Here is an 18,632-nt window from a genome sequence, read left to right as displayed (position 1 = left end):
CCGTGAACTGGTATTAAGTGTTTTGATATTGGTGATTGCACCTAACTGAAGTGACGACTTTAAATGATCTATTTCGGAATACTTCCGTAACATAAATTTCAATTTATTTTATAAAATGGGATTTTCCCCACATTTCCAAATTCTTTTGAATAAAGCGTTCAAAGCTATACAATTAATAAAAATTGCAAAATTTAACCTGTGTCGAACCTATTTCCCCATTTCCCCGGGCAGAGTCTTTAGCAACATGCACTATTTTTTTTTCGGCAGTATACATTAACATCTTTCTCCAAATTTCATAACACGATTTGTTTTAATTATCATAAACATTTAATTGAAACTTTAGCACATTTAACGTCGGATAATTAGCGTCTTTAGGATTTTAGACGTTTTCAGACACTTGGAAAAATTGGCTACCGTTTTGTAATGTTTGGAAGCATTTTATTCTTTTAAGACCCAAATATGTTGTTAATAAGGAAAGAATCTTGGCATTTTTTACTCTTCGTATATCTAATTTTTGTTTTGATCAATTATTAAAAAAAAATACGCCTTAACTGCTTTGAAAAATGAAATATCAACTTAGACAAAATGGCTACCGTTTGAAAAACGACTGTGTAGAGCAGATTTTATTGAATCAGCAATATTTGAACTCACATGAGGCAAATACTTGTACTTTTATTAGATATTATTATTGTCTTACTATTTTTATTCATTTTCTACTATAATATGCAGTCGAGTCAAATGAAATTTGGTAAAATAACGGCTTTAACGCCACAAAGAACCGACACATGTCGTTGTTCCTGTCAAGAATCAAGAAGATCAGAGAATAAGAAATAGGATCACTATACATAAGAGTTAAAACAGTTTTTCATAAATGTAACTTTGGATGGGGACATCCGTTTTTTTCACATAGCTTTCTTTTTTTAATCCTCAAATATACTAGATATTACTTAGGAGATGAACAAGAGCTGTAAAAACATAATTCAAAACATATATTGAATTTGTTTTAATATTGGTTCGTGTTTTCTAACATTTTTATTGTTTTGCGGATGAAATTTCGAAGATTCTGTTTTAAATCCTAGGGGTTGTAGGAACATCGGGCGTGCCCAACGTTTGAAAGTAGAAATAGAGCTATCAATACTTCAATTCACCCTTATACCAAGAAGACATGTAGTTTGCGCTTATTTAAAGGGAGATAGACAGCTTGGCTTGACTTGATTGTACAATTTCAGTCCTCTAATATTTCTACATTTCATTCTTCCAACGTGTGTGACTGCATAACTATTCTACCGATAACTTGTTAATCTAAACGACTTTGACTGACTGTACATTTTTTTTTTATCTTTATTCAATTTTGACTGACTGTACATCCCTAGCACTGTGGGCTATGTTAATCTAAATTGGTATCTATAACATATATAAGTTTCTCACTGAAGGTATCCAAAGAAGGTAACCAAAGATTTTGCGACGATGCAAATATTAAACTTTACAATATAAATAAATATCTTTAACCAATGAATTCAAATAGCAAAAGCTATGCAATTAAAAAATATATACTTATTAAGCTTCATGTAAATTATTTAACAATAGAATACATTAAATATGAAATTTGGAGTTTTACCAAGGGAGCTAATAATTGAATAATAACACTGTCTGCCACACAGCATTTCGGGAACTCTCCCTCTGGTTACCGTAGCTTTCTTCCCTCTTTTATAGCTGACCATGCGGGGGCTTTTATAATTATCGGGGACATTATGATGACGTATAATTGTTAATTTCTTTGTCATTTAGTTTCTTGGCAATCATAATACATATTCTTTTAAATATAGCGATGTCGTTATTACGACAAAGCTATGTCGTTAAAACGACATAGCTATGTCGTTAAAACGACATAGTGATGTCGTTATTATGACATGATATGTCGAAATTACGACATAGCGATGTCGTTATAACGACATGTTATGTCGAAATTACGACATAGCGATGTCGTTATAACGACATGTTATGTCGAAATTACGACATGCTTTGTCGTAATAACGACATATTTTTTTTTTTTTGAATGGCCCTTATCGGCTTCCGTACAAAACAGCCAGCCAAGACAATTATGATTATGAACATTACTGAGGGCATTACTCACTTGAACGCCCAGCAAAGTGAGAATAGTAATCCAGCATTCAGTTCCAACCCTGACTGTATACTAGGCTGTCTACACAAGACTCTTAGAAAGTAAAACAAATATTTTATTCCTGAAATTGATAAGAACTCTCAGTTTCTACAGTGTAGCTGTATAGAAGATTTAAACGATTTTTGATGTTTTCATTTGAGACCCCATCCTAGCTCTATATACCCAAATATTAAGATTTATAAAAAAATAATGTAAACATACGGGCGCTATCTTTGTTTTATATTTTTAGATACTTCTTATATCATAATTCAGATTTTTTATTCTTCTGTTTAATGTTAAACCAGCAAAGAAAATGTACGTCAGCTTTACTGAAATGTATCAATTCAGACTGCGAGGTTAAAAAATAAGGACTATTTACGTCATCGTACAAAAAAACGGAGAACTCTTTCTTGCGCTTTTTCAATAATTTTTTGGAAATTTTCAATGTACAAAAATTACAAGCCAAAGGGCAAGAATTAGAATTACAAACATGAAAGTGTGAAAATTGTTTTACTGAGTCTAATTTGATAAGTCCCCAAACCATGCACGATGCAAACGTGTTTGCACAAGTTAGGTTTTAGGATGTGTTCTATAGTACAGGTCAGTCGCATAAGTATGTTTTTTATTTTCGTAAAGCTTTTATTTATTCAAATTTCTTTAATTATTGCATCTAGATAATCTTAAAATTAGTTCACAAAATGTCGTGGTCACGCACACACAAGGGAGAGTCCTTCAAAAAATATTTAAGAAATCAAAGAAAGATCTCTTTGATTCTTAACGACGACTTAACCAGTTTATATATTAATCTTCGATATATAGCTAACGTATTTTTTTTTTATTGAAAGTCTTAATGTAATTCATGTCGACATAGAAGTGCTGACTACTGGGCTGGGGATAGCCTCGGGGAATAAAAACTCTACTAGCAGAGACATCGACACATGCAGTGGTTGTAAATAAACTCATCATAGATACCAGGATTGAAATTTTGTATTTGCGTCATACGCGAGTTTCGTCTAAAATCGTCTAAAATCGATTTAAATCACGTATTGAAAGTCTATGCACATCCTATTAAACTATAATGAATACACGAAGTTCCGCAATGCTTACATTATTCACCAGACTCAAGCTATACGAACAATAAGCCAGCGAACAATAAGATGAATCAAGCTAGCGAGCAATAAAAAAAAACCACGCCAACATGATCATGCCTAAAAACCGAAGACTTGCAATAACACTAAACGTACTTTGAAATCTAAAGACAAATATTTCCGGTAGGAAGACACTATTCTTCCCTTTTTGTAAAGATTTGAAGTGTGGGTGGGGGGTATTTGAGATGCAGAGGTTACAGCACTTATCCGTGCATTTGAGTTTAACTGTTTTTGTCTTGCATGTACACATAGTTCACTTTCTAATACTGCCTTTTATGTTAAGCCTCCCAAAATTGACTGAATTTCTGTTCCCTTTTATTCATCCGGATCAATAGTACCAGAGACATGTAATTCATGTATAGTATTATATGTTTCTGGTAGTAAAGAACACATTTACAAGGAACTTGAAAAGTATATGAAAGGATTTAATAAATTTTATAAATTTGACCAAGCGTTTGTGCGCAAATGGTTTGTTTTGTCAATTTTCCTACATAAAACATTAAGGATTTTATTTAAATTCCTATATAGACAAAATTGGATACAGTCTGAGTAAAATGAAACATCGGAGCTCCCGTTTTCTGAGATTGCTGTGGGTTTTTTTTACTTTTTAAATTAAATATAAAAATTCCCAAATGTTAAAATTCTTTTGAAATTTAAAATGATATTGAATTAAAATTATGTAAATTCAGTATTTCTTGCACATGTCCATGATGTCAAGATTGCGACGGGATAGGTTTACCAAATATAAAACTACCATTATACATTTTGATTATTCGAATGCAGCATTCCATGAAACGTAGCAAATCATTTTATCAATTGTTCAAAATTCCAAATAATAGATGCAACCTATTTCCCACGATGTGTTACATTTCCGCATCTTTTGTGAAGTTTTAGTTTCCACTTCCGCATAAAAAGTTTATAACGTAAGCGCGAGAAAAAAAAATTATACGATGCATAAATGTACTTTTATTAGGTATTTTAAGAAAAACATAATATTTGATTCATGTTACTCTTGTATCATGGTAAATCATATTTGGTCCGAAAATAATATCAGCAAACCAAATACTAAAACATAAACAGCATCTGTAAGAATCTTAGTAAAAATACGACAGAAATGAACTTGAACAAAGATAAAAGAGAGAAAATAGTAAACCCCTTTTGTGCATTTAAAAACTGATTATAAGCAAGAATTTCAAACTGAAAGATATGAAAACATTCAACAATCAGAAATCCCATTTGATTATTATGTAAACTAAAAAATGATTTAATGCATGTTTTTAACGATACGAATTAAAAACCCAATAAATATTTTTTTCTGATAGTATAAAAAAGAGGATGACGATAATGAGGAGGAGGAGGAGGAGGAGGAGGTTGGTTTTTAACGCCAAAAAAAAATTCATTTCAACTAAAATCATTATACAAGAAATATTGCTAAGGGACGACATCAAAAGATCGATGTAGGATAAAAAAAACAACTTAAATCAAATAGTTTGGGGTGGGGGGGACGGGTCGAAATTCTGCAAGTTTTTTTGTTTTTTTTTTATCTAAAATCGATTTTTACATATATTCCTATTGGTAAATCAATTTTTCCTTAATTAAGTTAAGAGGGGGGGGGGGGGGGGGGTTCAGTGAAAAATCTATGTGAACTACGTTTTTTTTTTTTATCTTACATTGAACTTTTGATGTCGTCCCTAAATTATTATATGACCGATTTTTATTTTTTTCTCAAAATGCATTTAAAATCGATGGGTCTCTGTGAAAAACTTAAAATATAGAAAAATAAAGGTTGGCAGGTAGGTGAAACCTTACATAGATGAAGAGATAAATGAAAAATGAAGAGATTGAAGCCCGATTTATATAATTTAAAGGCCCTTAGTCGGCTCCAGAAGCGACGAAGCAGCGCATCTATTTTGGGTAAGTAAATATCCACTTTTTGATATGGGACGAGCTCTGACGTCCCACGGCCCCAGCTTGTCTGGCAAACCAGCCGTCGGACGTCAGAGTAATCTTGGACTACTCTGGTCTATATGTTTTCCCATTTATTTGTATTGTAGTCTTGTCATATAATGTTGTCATTTTAATGTTACATTTACCATTGCCATAAAAGCGGGAGGTTTGGCATGCCGCAAAACCAGGTTCAACTCACCATTTTTTCTCTTAAAATGTCCTGTACCAAGTCAAGAAAATGGCCATTGTTACTAGTATATTATAGTTCGTTACTTTGCACATGTGTGTTACATTTTTATGTGTTTCTGTCGTGTCGTTGTTCTCCTCTTATAGTTGATGCGTTCTCTCAGTTTTGTTTGTGACCAGGATTTGTTTTTTGTTTTTCTATCGATTTATGAGTTTCGAACAGCGGAATACTACTGTTGCCTTTACATATAATAGATATATGAAGATGTGTTATGAGTGCCAATGAGACAACTCTCCATCCAAATAACAATTTAGAAAAGTCAACCATTATAGGTCAAGGTACGGCCTTCAACAGCAAGCTATAAAGGGCCCCATAATTACTAGTGAAAAACCATTCAAACGGAAAAACCAACGGTCTAATCTATATACATGTATGAACTACATAAACAGACGACAACTACTTTACATCAGATTCCTGACTTAGGACAGGTGCAAACATTTTTAGCGGGATTTAACTTGACCGTCGGTTTAATAATGGTACCAAATCTTCTCCGTTTTCTGAAACAATGATATAACATCACAACACAGATAAACACACTAAAAAATATCAATTGGAAGGCGTAACTCAACCAAAAAACGTAAATTAACACACAATGAACGAATAAATTTAATTTGCGATACCTGAATGAAAATGCATAGTTAATAAAAATCATAAGGGATAATTAATTAAGGTCAAAAGTAAGTAAACAGTTTTAACCAAAGTTAAAGTATGATACCACTGTGAAATATTAAACAATTTTTAGAAAATCACCACTTTTGAAAAAAATCTGCGTCATATCATGTACACATGCATATATAGAGTTTTTAAAACAGTTACGATCGTATCAAAATTTGTACATTTTTGTTATGTTTTTTTTGTCAACTATTTAACTTCGAAATGTTCTAGCCGAATCAAGACTTTTAAAACATATTTGTGTTTTTTGTACGCCCTGAGAGCTTATAAAATCACGGAGATTTGTTCCATTTTTTAGTATTTGTATTGAGCAAAGTAGATATAAAAATAATGAGATATGGTATGATTGACAATGAGATCACTTTCCACAAGAGACAAAAAATAACAAGGCATGAACAACTATAGGTCACCGTACGGCCTTTAACATTGAGCAAAGCCCATACCGCATGCATAGTCAGCTATAAAAGGCCCCGATATGACATTTCAAACGAGAAAACTAACGGCCTTATTTATATATAAATAAAATGAACAAAACAAATATGTATCACATAAACAAACGACAACCAATGAATTACAGGCTCCTGACTTGGGACAAGTAATTCTCTCTCTCACTCTCTCTCTCTCTCTCTCTCTCTCTCTCTCTCTCTCTCTCTCTCTCTCTCTCTCTCTCTCTCTCTCTCTCTCTCTCTCTCTCTCTCTTTTGCCGCTTTCTTTCTTTCTTTCCCCCTCTTTTTTGTGTGAAAACGACGTGTATGCACGTGCTGTCGTGCCTCCGGGTAGCTACCTTATAGGTTTAATTACAATAAAAAATTTCGTTACGCTCGATGTTGGTGACTTTTTCTGATTTCATGTACCTCAGACCAATAATCGGCTTAAAATAAGAAACAGACCGGGAATATCAAATGTTTTTTTGTCAGTGTTAAAATCTTCGGAGCACTTAAAACATTATTTTTACGGTGGCTTAGTTTTTATTAACTTTTGTCAATAAGCTTTGGGATCCCGCTAACATGTTTAACCCCGCCACATTATTTATGTATGTGCCTGTCCCAAGTCAGGAGCTGTGAGTCAGTGGTTGTCGTTTGTTTATGTGTCACATATTTTCGTTCATTTTTTTACATAAATAAGGCCGTTAGTTTTCTCGTTTGAATTGTTTTACATTGTCTTATCGGGGCCTTTTATAGCTGACTATACGGTATGGGCTTTGCTCATTGTTGAAGGCCGTACGGTGACCTATAGTTGTTAATGTTTGTGTCATTTTGGTCTTTTGTGGGTAGTTGTCTCATTGGCAATCATACCACATCTTCTTTTTTTATATTTCCAACATCGAGCGTAACGTCACTATTATTATTTCATAGTATTTGTAAAGGATAAGTTTGTTTTTTCTAGGAACTATACAATAAGTAAACTACCCAGATAAAATTTCACGGCAAATATCTCAGTGAAATATTTTCCTCCGGATAAAAAAATAACGACAACTCCTGTGACATTTTTCCTCCCGATCAAAATTCACCGGCCGGATCACAGGCACTTGTCTCAGAAAAAAAATTCCTATATACCTTATTATAACACTGACATATACTGATACTGTTATAATAAGGTATATTGGGGAAAAAAATTCTGAGACAAGTGCCTGTGGGCCGGATATAATTTGTTTTACTGGGCTATCATTAATTTACAAATCTACGAAACCTGGTCTATACTTGTATTGTATAATAGAAAGGAAAAAATAAATTCATATGATCCGGATGTTTAATAAAACCATCAGTGGTCCGAGTTTTACTTTTTGTCATTCTAGAAATTGACCCCAGAATACTAGTTCCCTGTTTCAGTGTTTATCTTTGTAACCTTTTATTGATAGCTAGTAAAGTCGATTATCACGTTCTTTCCTGGTTCTTTTTATACGGTCCAAAGTACACAAAACGTTTTTATTTTTCAAGTGTTTGTTGAAAAAAGAACCCGTTGAATATGGGGTGGATTACGCAAAAAATTCAATATTATCTGGCACTATCGTTTGGATTTTTTTTCGCTGCCATGTCAGTAATGGGTCTTATTTGGAGATTTATTCGACATCCAATTAAATCATTTACGACTGCCTGGCCAAAGACCAGAGATGTGATGCCAGCCTGTTTGAATGACCCAACATTGGGTTCTCACGGCTTCATACATTTAGAGGCAAGTATTCATTTCAATCTGACTTTCCGTAGGTCTGTGTTATTATGTACTCGCATGACAATGTCACTTTCCGATATCAAATATCAATGCCAACGGCCAACATTTTCACGCGCCTTTCAATGATTAAAAAGAGACGAAAAGAAACGATTTTAATTCCTGTCTATTCTATAACTATAACTATAAGTTGCATTCTCTATATTTTTTTATCGAAATTATTGTAAGTGACTGTGTTAAAAAGTTGCAGTACATGTACGGTAAATGACAAGCTAAAGTTATGTCACAGAGCAAATTTTTGGCTACGGACAGTTGAAATACTTTAATAGATCTTTAAAATAGACAAGTATTTAACTGAAAAATCGGCAAAAGCCAACAATTTGCTCTCACGAAAGAGCCTTTGTTGTTTTTACTTACGTTTTAGAAATTATAAAGATAGGTTAAAATCATGATTACATAGTACACGGATGCCCCACTTACAAATGTGCTATCATTTTCTATGTTCAATAGACCTCGTAATTGGGATAAAAACTCTTATTTGGCATTAAAATTAGAAAGATCATATCATAGGAAAGATGTGTACTAAGTTTCAAGTTGTTCGGGCTTCAGTCAACTTGATAAAATAAACTAAATTGTCCAAAAATTTAACCTGAACCGGGACAGACGGCTGAACAAACAGACGGACGAACTAACGAGTGAACGAACGAACAAACGGACGAACAAACGAAAGAACGCACATACCAGAAAACTGAATGCCCCTCTACTATCGTGGTTGGAGCATAAACAGGCAAAGTTTAGATGTTTATGAAATGTCCTATATTTTGACTTTAGTGGGACTTTAAATTAATAATCTAAGTTCCCCATTGGCGGTCATCTTGGATGATAGTTCGACTACAAAATTACAACACTTGGTCAGCACCTGGTTAGGAACATCCGTGCCATGTTTGGATTCATTCTATTCAGTGGTTCACTAGAAGGAAAACACGTGTATGTATTTCCCATAGGGCCCTATGTTAAACTTACTTCCCCTGCTGAAAGTCGGCATCTTGCATGAAAAATGAGCTACAATTAAGTAACACCACTTGGTCAGCGTCTTGAAAGAAAACTTTTTAGGAATTCTGGTCCTCAATGCTCTTCAACTTCGTACTATATTTGGCCTTTTAACTTTTTTGGATTCGACCGTCACTGATTAGTCTATTGTAGACGACACGCACGTCTAGCATAAATACAAATTGTAATCGAGGTATATATGATGAGTTTATTTATCATACCATGTTTGGTTTCAATCCATTAAGCAGCTTTCTAGAAAAGACATTTGTTTAACATAGTATTTCCCATAGTGTCCTTTGTAAAACTGAGTCTCCGTTGGCAGCCATCTTGGTTGATGGATATGCTACAAAGTAACAACACTTGGTCAGAACCTCATAAGGAAAATTCATGTTTCATGTTTCATGTCATTCAGTGGTTCTTCAAAAAGAAGACTTTCGTATGTATTTCACATAGGATTTGCCGCTGGCAGCCAGGTTAGATGATTGATTGGCTACAAAGTTACAACACTTGGTGAACATTCATGCTATGGTTGGTTTTATTCTATTAAGTGATTTTTCAAAATAAGACTTTTGCATGTAATTCACCTAGGGTCCTTTGTTAAACTTAGTTCCCCATTGACAGCCACAACGGTCAGCACATTATTCATTTATATGGAACATTTATGCTAGGAAGAATTTCAAAATGTAACTTGAAAAGTTAACGACAACGACGGACCACGACGACTGACAAGTCAGATTTGTAATTGTTCTTCCCTGAGCAATAGAGTTATTGTCCGTGAAAAGTGAGATTAGTCAAAAGTGATGTCTTTAATTTACTCTATGTTTAGGAGAGAGCTCAGTAATCTGACTTTTCGCGGGGTAACTATGTTTAGGAGATACCTGAGTAATCTGACTTTTCGCGGGGTAACTCTATGTTTAGGAGAGAGCTCAGTAATCTGACTTTTCTCGGGGTAACTCTATGTTTAGGAGAGACCTCAGTAATCTTACTTTTTCGCGGGGTAACTATGTTTAGGAGAGACCTCAGTAATCTGACTTTTCGCGGGGTAACTCTATGTTTAAGATAGACCTCAGTAATCTGACTTTTCGCGGGGTAACTCTATGTTTAGGAGAGAGCTCAGTAATCTGACTTTTCGCGGGGTAACTCTATGTTTAGGAGAGAACTCAGTAATCTGACTTTTCGCGGGGTAACTCTATGTTTAGGAGAGAGCTCAGTAATCTGACTTTTCGCGGGGTAACTCTATGTTTAGGAGAGAACTCAGTAATCTGACTTTTCGCGGGGTAACTCTATGTTTAGGAGAGAACTCAGTAATCTGACTTTTCGCGGGGTAACTCTATGTTTAGGAGAGAGCTCAGTAATCTGACTTTTCGCGGGGTAATTCTATGTTTAGGATAGACCTCAGTAATCTTACTTTTCGCGGGGTAACTCTATGTTTAGGAGAGATCTCAGTAATCTGACTTTTCGCGGGGTAACTCTATGTTAAGGAGAGACCTCAGTAATCTGACTTTTCGCGAGGTAACTATGTTAAGGAGAGACCTCAGTTATCTTACTTTTCGCGGGGTAACTCTATGTTTAGGAGAGACCTCAGTAATCTTACTTTTCGCGAAGTAACTCTATGTTTAGGAGAGACCTCAGTAATCTTACTTTTTCGCGGGGTTACTATGTTTAGGAGAGACCTCAGTAATCTTACTTTTCAAGGGGCAACTCTATGTTTAGGAGAGACCTCAGTAATCTTACTTTTCGCGGGGTAACTCTATGTTTAGGAGAGAGCTCAGTAATCTGACCTTTCGCGGGGTAACTCTATGTTTAGGAGAGACCTCAGTAATCTGACTTTTCGCGGGGTAACTCTATGATTAGGAGAGACCTCAGTAATCTGACTTTTCGCGGGGTAACTCTATGTTTAGGAGAGACCTCAGAAATCTGACTTTTCGCGGGGTAACTCTATGTTTAGGAGAGACCTCAGTAATCTGACTTTTCGCGGGGTAACTCTATGTTTAGGATAGACCTCAGTAATCTGACTTTTCACGGGGTAATTCTACGTTTAGGAGAGAGCTCAGTAATCTTACTTTTCGCGGGGTAACTCTATGTTTAGGATAGACCTCAGTAATCTGACTTTTCACGGGGTAATTCTACGTTTAGGAGAGAGCTCAGTAATCTTACTTTTCGCGGGGTAACTCTATGTTTAAGATAGACCTCAGTAATCTGACTTTTCGCGGGGTAACTCTATGTTTAGGAGAGACCTCAGTAATCTGACTTTTCGCGGGGTAACTCTATGTTAAGGAGAGACCTCAGTAATCTGACTTTTCGCGAGGTAACTTTGTTAAGGAGAGACCTCAGTTATCTTACTTTTCGCGGGGTAACTCTATGTTTAGGAGAGACCTCAGTAATCTTACTTTTCGCGAAGTAACTCTATGTTTAGGAGAGACCTCAGTAATCTAACTTTTTCGCGGGGTAACTATGTTTAGGAGAGACCTCAGTAATCTGACTTTTCAAGGGGCAACTCTATGTTTAGGAGAGACCTCAGTAATCTTACTTTTCGCGGGGTAACTCTATGTTTAGGAGAGAGCTCAGTAATCTTACTTTTCGCGGAGTAACTCTATGTTTAGGAGAGACCTCAGTAATCTGACTTTTCGCGGGGTAGCTCTATGTTTAGGAGAGACCTCAGTAATCTGACTTTTCGCGGGGTAACTCTATGTTTAGGAGAGACCTCAGAAATCTTACTTTTCGCGGGGTAACTCTATGTTTAGGAGAGACCTCAGTAATCTGACTTTTCGCGGGGTAACTCTATGTTTAGGATAGACCTCAGTAATCTGACTTTTCACGGGGTAATTCTACGTTTAGGAGAGAGCTCAGTAATCTTACTTTTCGCGGGGTAACTCTATGTTTAGGATATACCTCAGTAATCTGACTTTTCACGGGGTAATTCTACGTTTAGGAGAGAGCTCAGTAATCTTACTTTTCGCGGGGTAACTCTATGTTTAGGAGAGACCTCAGTAATCTGACTTTTCGCGGGGTAACTATATGTTTAGGATAGACCTCAGTAATCTGACTTTTCACGGGGTAATTCTACGTTTAGGAGAGAGCTCAGTAATCTTACTTTTCGCGGGGTAACTCTATGTTTAGGAGAGACCTCAGTAATCTGACTTTTCACGGGGTAACTCTATGTTTAGGAGAGAATTCAGTAATCTTACTTTTCGCGGGGTAACTCTATGTTTAGTAGAGACCTCAGTAATCTGACTTTTCGTTGGGTAACTATATGTTTAGGAGAAACCTCAGTAATCTTACTTTTCGTTGGGTAACTCTATGTTTAGGAGAGAACTCAGTAATCTGACTTTTCGTTGGGTAACTCTATGTTTAGGAGAGACCTCAGTAATCTTACTTTTCACGGGGTAACTCTATGTTTAGGAGAGACCTCAGTAATCTGACTTTTCACGGGGTAACTCTATGTTTAGGAGAGAATTCAGTAATCTTACTTTTCGCGGGGTAACTCTATGTTTAGTAGAGACCTCAGTAATCTGACTTTTCGTTGGGTAACTATATGTTTAGGAAAAACCTCAGTAATCTTACTTTTCGTTGGGTAACTCTATGTTTAGGAGAGAACTCAGTAATCTGACTTTTCGTTGGGTAACTCTATGTTTAGGAGAGACCTCAGTAATCTTACTTTTCTCGGGGTAACTCTATGTTTAGGAGAGACCTCAGTAATCTGACTTTTCACGGGGTAACTCTATGTTTAAGAGAGAATTCAGTAATCTTACTTTTGAGGGGTAATTCTATGTTTAGGAGAGACCTCAGTAATCTAACTATTTGCGGGATAACTCTATGTTTAGGAGAGACCTCAGTAATCTTACTTTTCACGGGGTAACTCTTTGTTTAGGAGAGAACTCAGTAATCTGACTTTTCGTTGGGTAACTCTATGTTTAGGAGAGACCTCAGTAATCTTACTTTTCACGGGGTAACTCTATGTTTAGGAGAGACCTCAGTAATCACACTGTTCGCGGGGTAACTCTATGTTTAGGGGAGACCTCAGTAATCTTACTTTTCGCGAAGTAACTCTATGTTTAGGAGAGACCTCAGTAATCTTACTTTTTCGCGGGGTAACTATGTTTAGGAGAGACCTCAGTAATCTTACTTTTCGCGGGGTAACTCTATGTTTAAGATAGACCTCAGTAATCTGACTCTTCGCGGGGTAACTCTATGTTTAGGAGAGAGCTCAGTAATCTGACTTTTCGCGGGGTAACTCTATGTTTAGGAGAGACCTCAGTAATCTGACTTTTCGCGGGGTAACTATGTTTAGGAGAGACCTCAGTAATCTTACTTTTCGCGGGGTAACTCTATGTTTAGGATAGACCTCAGTAATCTGACTTTTCACGGGGTAATTCTACGTTTAGGAGAGACCTCAGTAATCTTACTTTTCGCGGGGTAACTCTATGTTTAGGATAGACCTCAGTAATCTGACTTTTCACGGGGTAATTCTACGTTTAGGAGAGAGCTCAGTAATCTTACTTTTCGCGGGGTAACTCTATGTTTAGGAGAGACCTCAGTAATCTGACTTTCGCGGGGTAACTCTATGTTTAGGAGAGACCTCAGTAATCTGACTTTTCGCGGGGTAACTCTATGTTTAGGAGAGACCTCAGTAATCTTACTTTTCGCGGGGTAACTCTATGTTTAGGAGAGAGCTCAGTAATCTGACTTTTCACGGGGAAATTCTACGTTTAGGAGAGAGCTCAGTAATCTTACTTTTCGCAGGGTAACTCTATGTTTTGGAGAGACCTCAGTAATCTGACTTTTCACGGGGTAACTCTATGTTTAGGAGAGAATTCAGTAATCTGACTTTTCGCGGGGTAACTCTATGTTTAGTAGAGACCTCAGTAATCTTACTTTTCGTTGGGTAACTATATGTTTAGGAGAAACCTCAGTAATCTTACTTTTCGTTGGGTAACTCTATGTTTAGGAGAGAACTCAGTAATCTTACTTTTGAGGGGTAATTCTATGTTTAGGAGAGACCTCAGTAATCTTACTTTTTGCGGGATAACTCTATGTTTAGGAGAGACCTCAGTAATCTTACTTTTCTCGGGGTAACTCTATGTTTAGAAGAGAGCTCAGTAATCTTACTTTTCGCGGGGTAACTCTATGTTTAGGAGAGAATTCAGTAATCTTACTTTTCGCGGGGTAACTCTATGTTTAGGAGAGACCTCAGTAATCTTACTTTTCGTTGGGTAACTCTATGTTTAGGAGAGACCTCAGTAATCTTACTTTTCGTTGGGTAGCTCTATGTTTAGGAGAGAACTCAGTATTCTTACTTTTTGCGGGGTAATTCTATGTTTAGGAGAGACCTCAGTAATCTTACTTTTTGCGGGATAACTCTATGTTTAGGAGTGACCTCAGTAATCTTACTTTTCTCGGGGTAACTCTATGTTTAGGAGAGACCTCAGTAATCTTACTTTTCACGGGGTAACTCTATGTTTAGGAGAGAACTCAGTAATCTGACTTTTCGTTGGGTAACTCTATGTTTAGGAGAGACCTCAGTAATCTTACTTTTCACGGGGTAACTCTATGTTTAGGAGAGACCTCAGTTATCAAACTGTTCGCGGGGTAACTCTATGTTTAGTAGAGACCTCAGTAATCTTACTTTTCACGGGGTAACTCTATGTTTAGGATAGACCTCAGTAATCTGACTTTTCGCGGGGTAACTCTACGTTTAGGATAGACCTCAGTAATCTGACTTTTCGCGGGGTAACTCTATGTTTAGGATAGACCTCAGTAATCTGACTTTTCGCGGGGTAACTCTACGTTTAGGATAGACCTCAGTAATCTGACTTCTCGCGGGGTAACTCTATGTTTAGGAGAGACCTCAGTAATCTGACTTTTCGCGGGGTAACTCTATGTTTAGGAGAGAACTCAGTAATCTGACTTGTCGTTGGGTAACTCTATGTTTAGGAGAGACCTCAGTAATCCGACTTTTCGCGGGGTAACTCTATGTTTAGGAGAGACCTCAGTAATCTTACTTTTCACGGTGTAACTCTATGTTTAGGAGAGAACTCAGTAATCTGACTTTTCACAGGGTAACTCTATGTTTAGGAGAGAGCTCAGTAATCTGACTTTTCACGGGGTAACTCTATGTTTAGGATAGACCTCAGTAACCTGACTTTTCGCGGGGTAATTCTACGTTTAGGATAGACCTCAGTAATCTGACTTTTCGCGGGGTAACTCTATGTTTAGGAGAGACCTCAGTAATCTGACTTTTCGCGGGGTAACTCTATGTTTAGGAGAGACCTCAGTAATCTGACTTTTCGCGGGGTAACTCTATGTTTAGGAGAGACCTCAGTAATCTTACTTTACGCGGGGTAACTCTACGTTTAGGAGAGACCTCAGTAATCTTACTTTTCGCGGGGTAACTCTATGTTTAGGAGAGAACTCAGTAATCTTACTTTTCACGGGGTAACTCTATGTTTAGGAGAGACCTCAGTAATCTTACTTTTCGCGGGGTAACTCTATGTTTAGGAGAGAGCTCAGTAATCTTACTTTTCACGGGGTAACTCTATGTTTAGGAGAGAGCTCAGTAATCTGACTTTTCACGGGGTAACTCTATGTTTATGAGAGAGCTCAGTAATCTTACTTTTCGCGGGGTAACTCTATGTTTAAGATAGACCTCAGTAATCCGACTTTTCGCGGGGTAACTCTATGTTTAGGAGAGACCTCAGTAATCTTACTTTTCACGGGGTAACTCTATGTTTAGGAGAGACCTCAGTAATCTGACTTTTCACAGGGTAACTCTATGTTTAGGAGAGAGCTCAGTAATCTGACTTTTCGCGGGGTAACTCTACGTTTAGGATAGACCTCAGTAATCTGACTTCTCGCGGGGTAACTCAATGTTTAGGAGAGACCTCAGTAATCTGACTTTTCGCGGGGTAACTCTATGTTTAGGAGAGAACTCAGTAATCTGACTTGTCGTTGGGTAACTCTATGTTTAGGAGAGACCTCAGTAATCCGACTTTTCGCGGGGTAACTCTATGTTTAGGAGAGACCTCAGTAATCTTACTTTTCACGGTGTAACTCTATGTTTAGGAGAGAACTCAGTAATCTGACTTGTCGTTGGGTAACTCTATGTTTAGGAGAGACCTCAGTAATCTGACTTTTCACGGGGTAACTCTATGTTTAGGAGAGACCTCAGTAATCTGACTTTTCACAGGGTAACTCTATGTTTAGGAGAGAGCTCAGTAATCTGACTTTTCACGGGGTAACTCTATGTTTAGGATAGACCTCAGTAGCCTGACTTTTCGCGGGGTAATTCTACGTTTAGGATAGACCTCAGTAATCTGACTTTTCGCGGGGTAACTCTATGTTTAGGATAGACCTCAGTAATCTGACTTTTCGCGGGGTAACTCTACGTTTAGGATAGACCTCAGTAATCTGACTTTTCGCGGGGTAACTCTATGTTTAGGATAGACCTCAGTAATCTGACTTTTCGCGGGGTAACTCTACGTTTAGGATAGACCTCAGTAATCTGACTTCTCGCGGGGTAACTCTATGTTTAGGAGAGACCTCAGTAATCTGACTTTTCGCGGGGTAACTCTATGTTTAGGAGAGAACTCAGTAATCTGACTTGTCGTTGGGTAACTCTATGTTTAGGAGAGACCTCAGTAATCCGACTTTTCGCGGGGTAACTCTATGTTTAGGAGAGACCTCAGTAATCTTACTTTTCACGGTGTAACTCTATGTTTAGGAGAGAACTCAGTAATCTGACTTTTCACAGGGTAACTCTATGTTTAGGAGAGAGCTCAGTAATCTGACTTTTCACGGGGTAACTCTATGTTTAGGATAGACCTCAGTAACCTGACTTTTCGCGGGGTAATTCTACGTTTAGGATAGACCTCAGTAATCTGACTTTTCGCGGGGTAACTCTATGTTTAGGAGAGACCTCAGTAATCTGACTTTTCGCGGGGTAACTCTATGTTTAGGAGAGACCTCAGTAATCTGACTTTTCGCGGGGTAACTCTATGTTTAGGAGAGACCTCAGTAATCTTACTTTACGCGGGGTAACTCTACGTTTAGGAGAGACCTCAGTAATCTTACTTTTCGCGGGGTAACTCTATGTTTAGGAGAGAACTCAGTAATCTTACTTTTCACGGGGTAACTCTATGTTTAGGAGAGACCTCAGTAATCTTACTTTTCGCGGGGTAACTCTATGTTTAGGAGAGAGCTCAGTAATCTTACTTTTCACGGGGTAACTCTATGTTTAGGAGAGAGCTCAGTAATCTGACTTTTCACGGGGTAACTCTATGTTTATGAGAGAGCTCAGTAATCTTACTTTTCGCGGGGTAACTCTATGTTTAAGATAGACCTCAGTAATCCGACTTTTCGCGGGGTAACTCTATGTTTAGGAGAGACCTCAGTAATCTTACTTTTCACGGGGTAACTCTATGTTTAGGAGAGACCTCAGTAATCTGACTTTTCACAGGGTAACTCTATGTTTAGGAGAGAGCTCAGTAATCTGACTTTTCGCGGGGTAACTCTACGTTTAGGATAGACCTCAGTAATCTGACTTCTCGCGGGGTAACTCAATGTTTAGGAGAGACCTCAGTAATCTGACTTTTCGCGGGGTAACTCTATGTTTAGGAGAGAACTCAGTAATCTGACTTGTCGTTGGGTAACTCTATGTTTAGGAGAGACCTCAGTAATCCGACTTTTCGCGGGGTAACTCTATGTTTAGGAGAGACCTCAGTAATCTTACTTTTCACGGTGTAACTCTATGTTTAGGAGAGAACTCAGTAATCTGACTTGTCGTTGGGTAACTCTATGTTTAGGAGAGACCTCAGTAATCTGACTTTTCACGGGGTAACTCTATGTTTAGGAGAGACCTCAGTAATCTGACTTTTCACAGGGTAACTCTATGTTTAGGAGAGAGCTCAGTAATCTGACTTTTCACGGGGTAACTCTATGTTTAGGATAGACCTCAGTAGCCTGACTTTTCGCGGGGTAATTCTACGTTTAGGATAGACCTCAGTAATCTGACTTTTCGCGGGGTAACTCTATGTTTAGGAGAGACCTCAGTAATCTGACTTTTCGCGGGGTAACTCTATGTTTAGGAGAGACCTCAGTAATCTGACTTTTCGCGGGGTAACTCTATGTTTAGGAGAGACCTCAGTAATCTTACTTTACGCGGGGTAACTCTACGTTTAGGAGAGACCTCAGTAATCTTACTTTTCGCGGGGTAACTCTATGTTTAGGAGAGAACTCAGTAATC

At 37.3% G+C, this 18,632-nt stretch overlaps 1 protein-coding gene across 2 annotated transcripts in view; it reads left to right on the top strand.

Annotated features, from left to right (window-relative positions):
- Nucleotides 1-2,728: 2,728 nt before the first annotated feature.
- LOC134714825 (epoxide hydrolase 4-like) overlaps nucleotides 2,729-18,632 on the top strand; it is a 28,888-nt gene continuing 12,984 nt past the window's right edge. The window contains exon 1 of one of the 2 annotated variants that reach the window (XM_063576426.1): nucleotides 2,729-2,761. In XM_063576426.1, the coding sequence (XP_063432496.1) occupies nucleotides 2,744-2,761 (18 nt within the window). In that variant the 5' untranslated portion in view covers nucleotides 2,729-2,743. Of the gene's footprint in view, nucleotides 2,762-7,992; nucleotides 8,352-18,632 lie in introns of those variants that run through there. The other variant, XM_063576425.1, reaches the window with a different exon arrangement.

Source organism: Mytilus trossulus, chromosome 4, assembly GCF_036588685.1.
Source record: "Mytilus trossulus isolate FHL-02 chromosome 4, PNRI_Mtr1.1.1.hap1, whole genome shotgun sequence".
NCBI classification, from domain to species: Eukaryota; Metazoa; Mollusca; class Bivalvia; order Mytilida; family Mytilidae; genus Mytilus; species Mytilus trossulus.
Note: the sequence above shows the minus strand (reverse complement) of the source record. Positions and strands in the feature narration are given on the sequence as shown.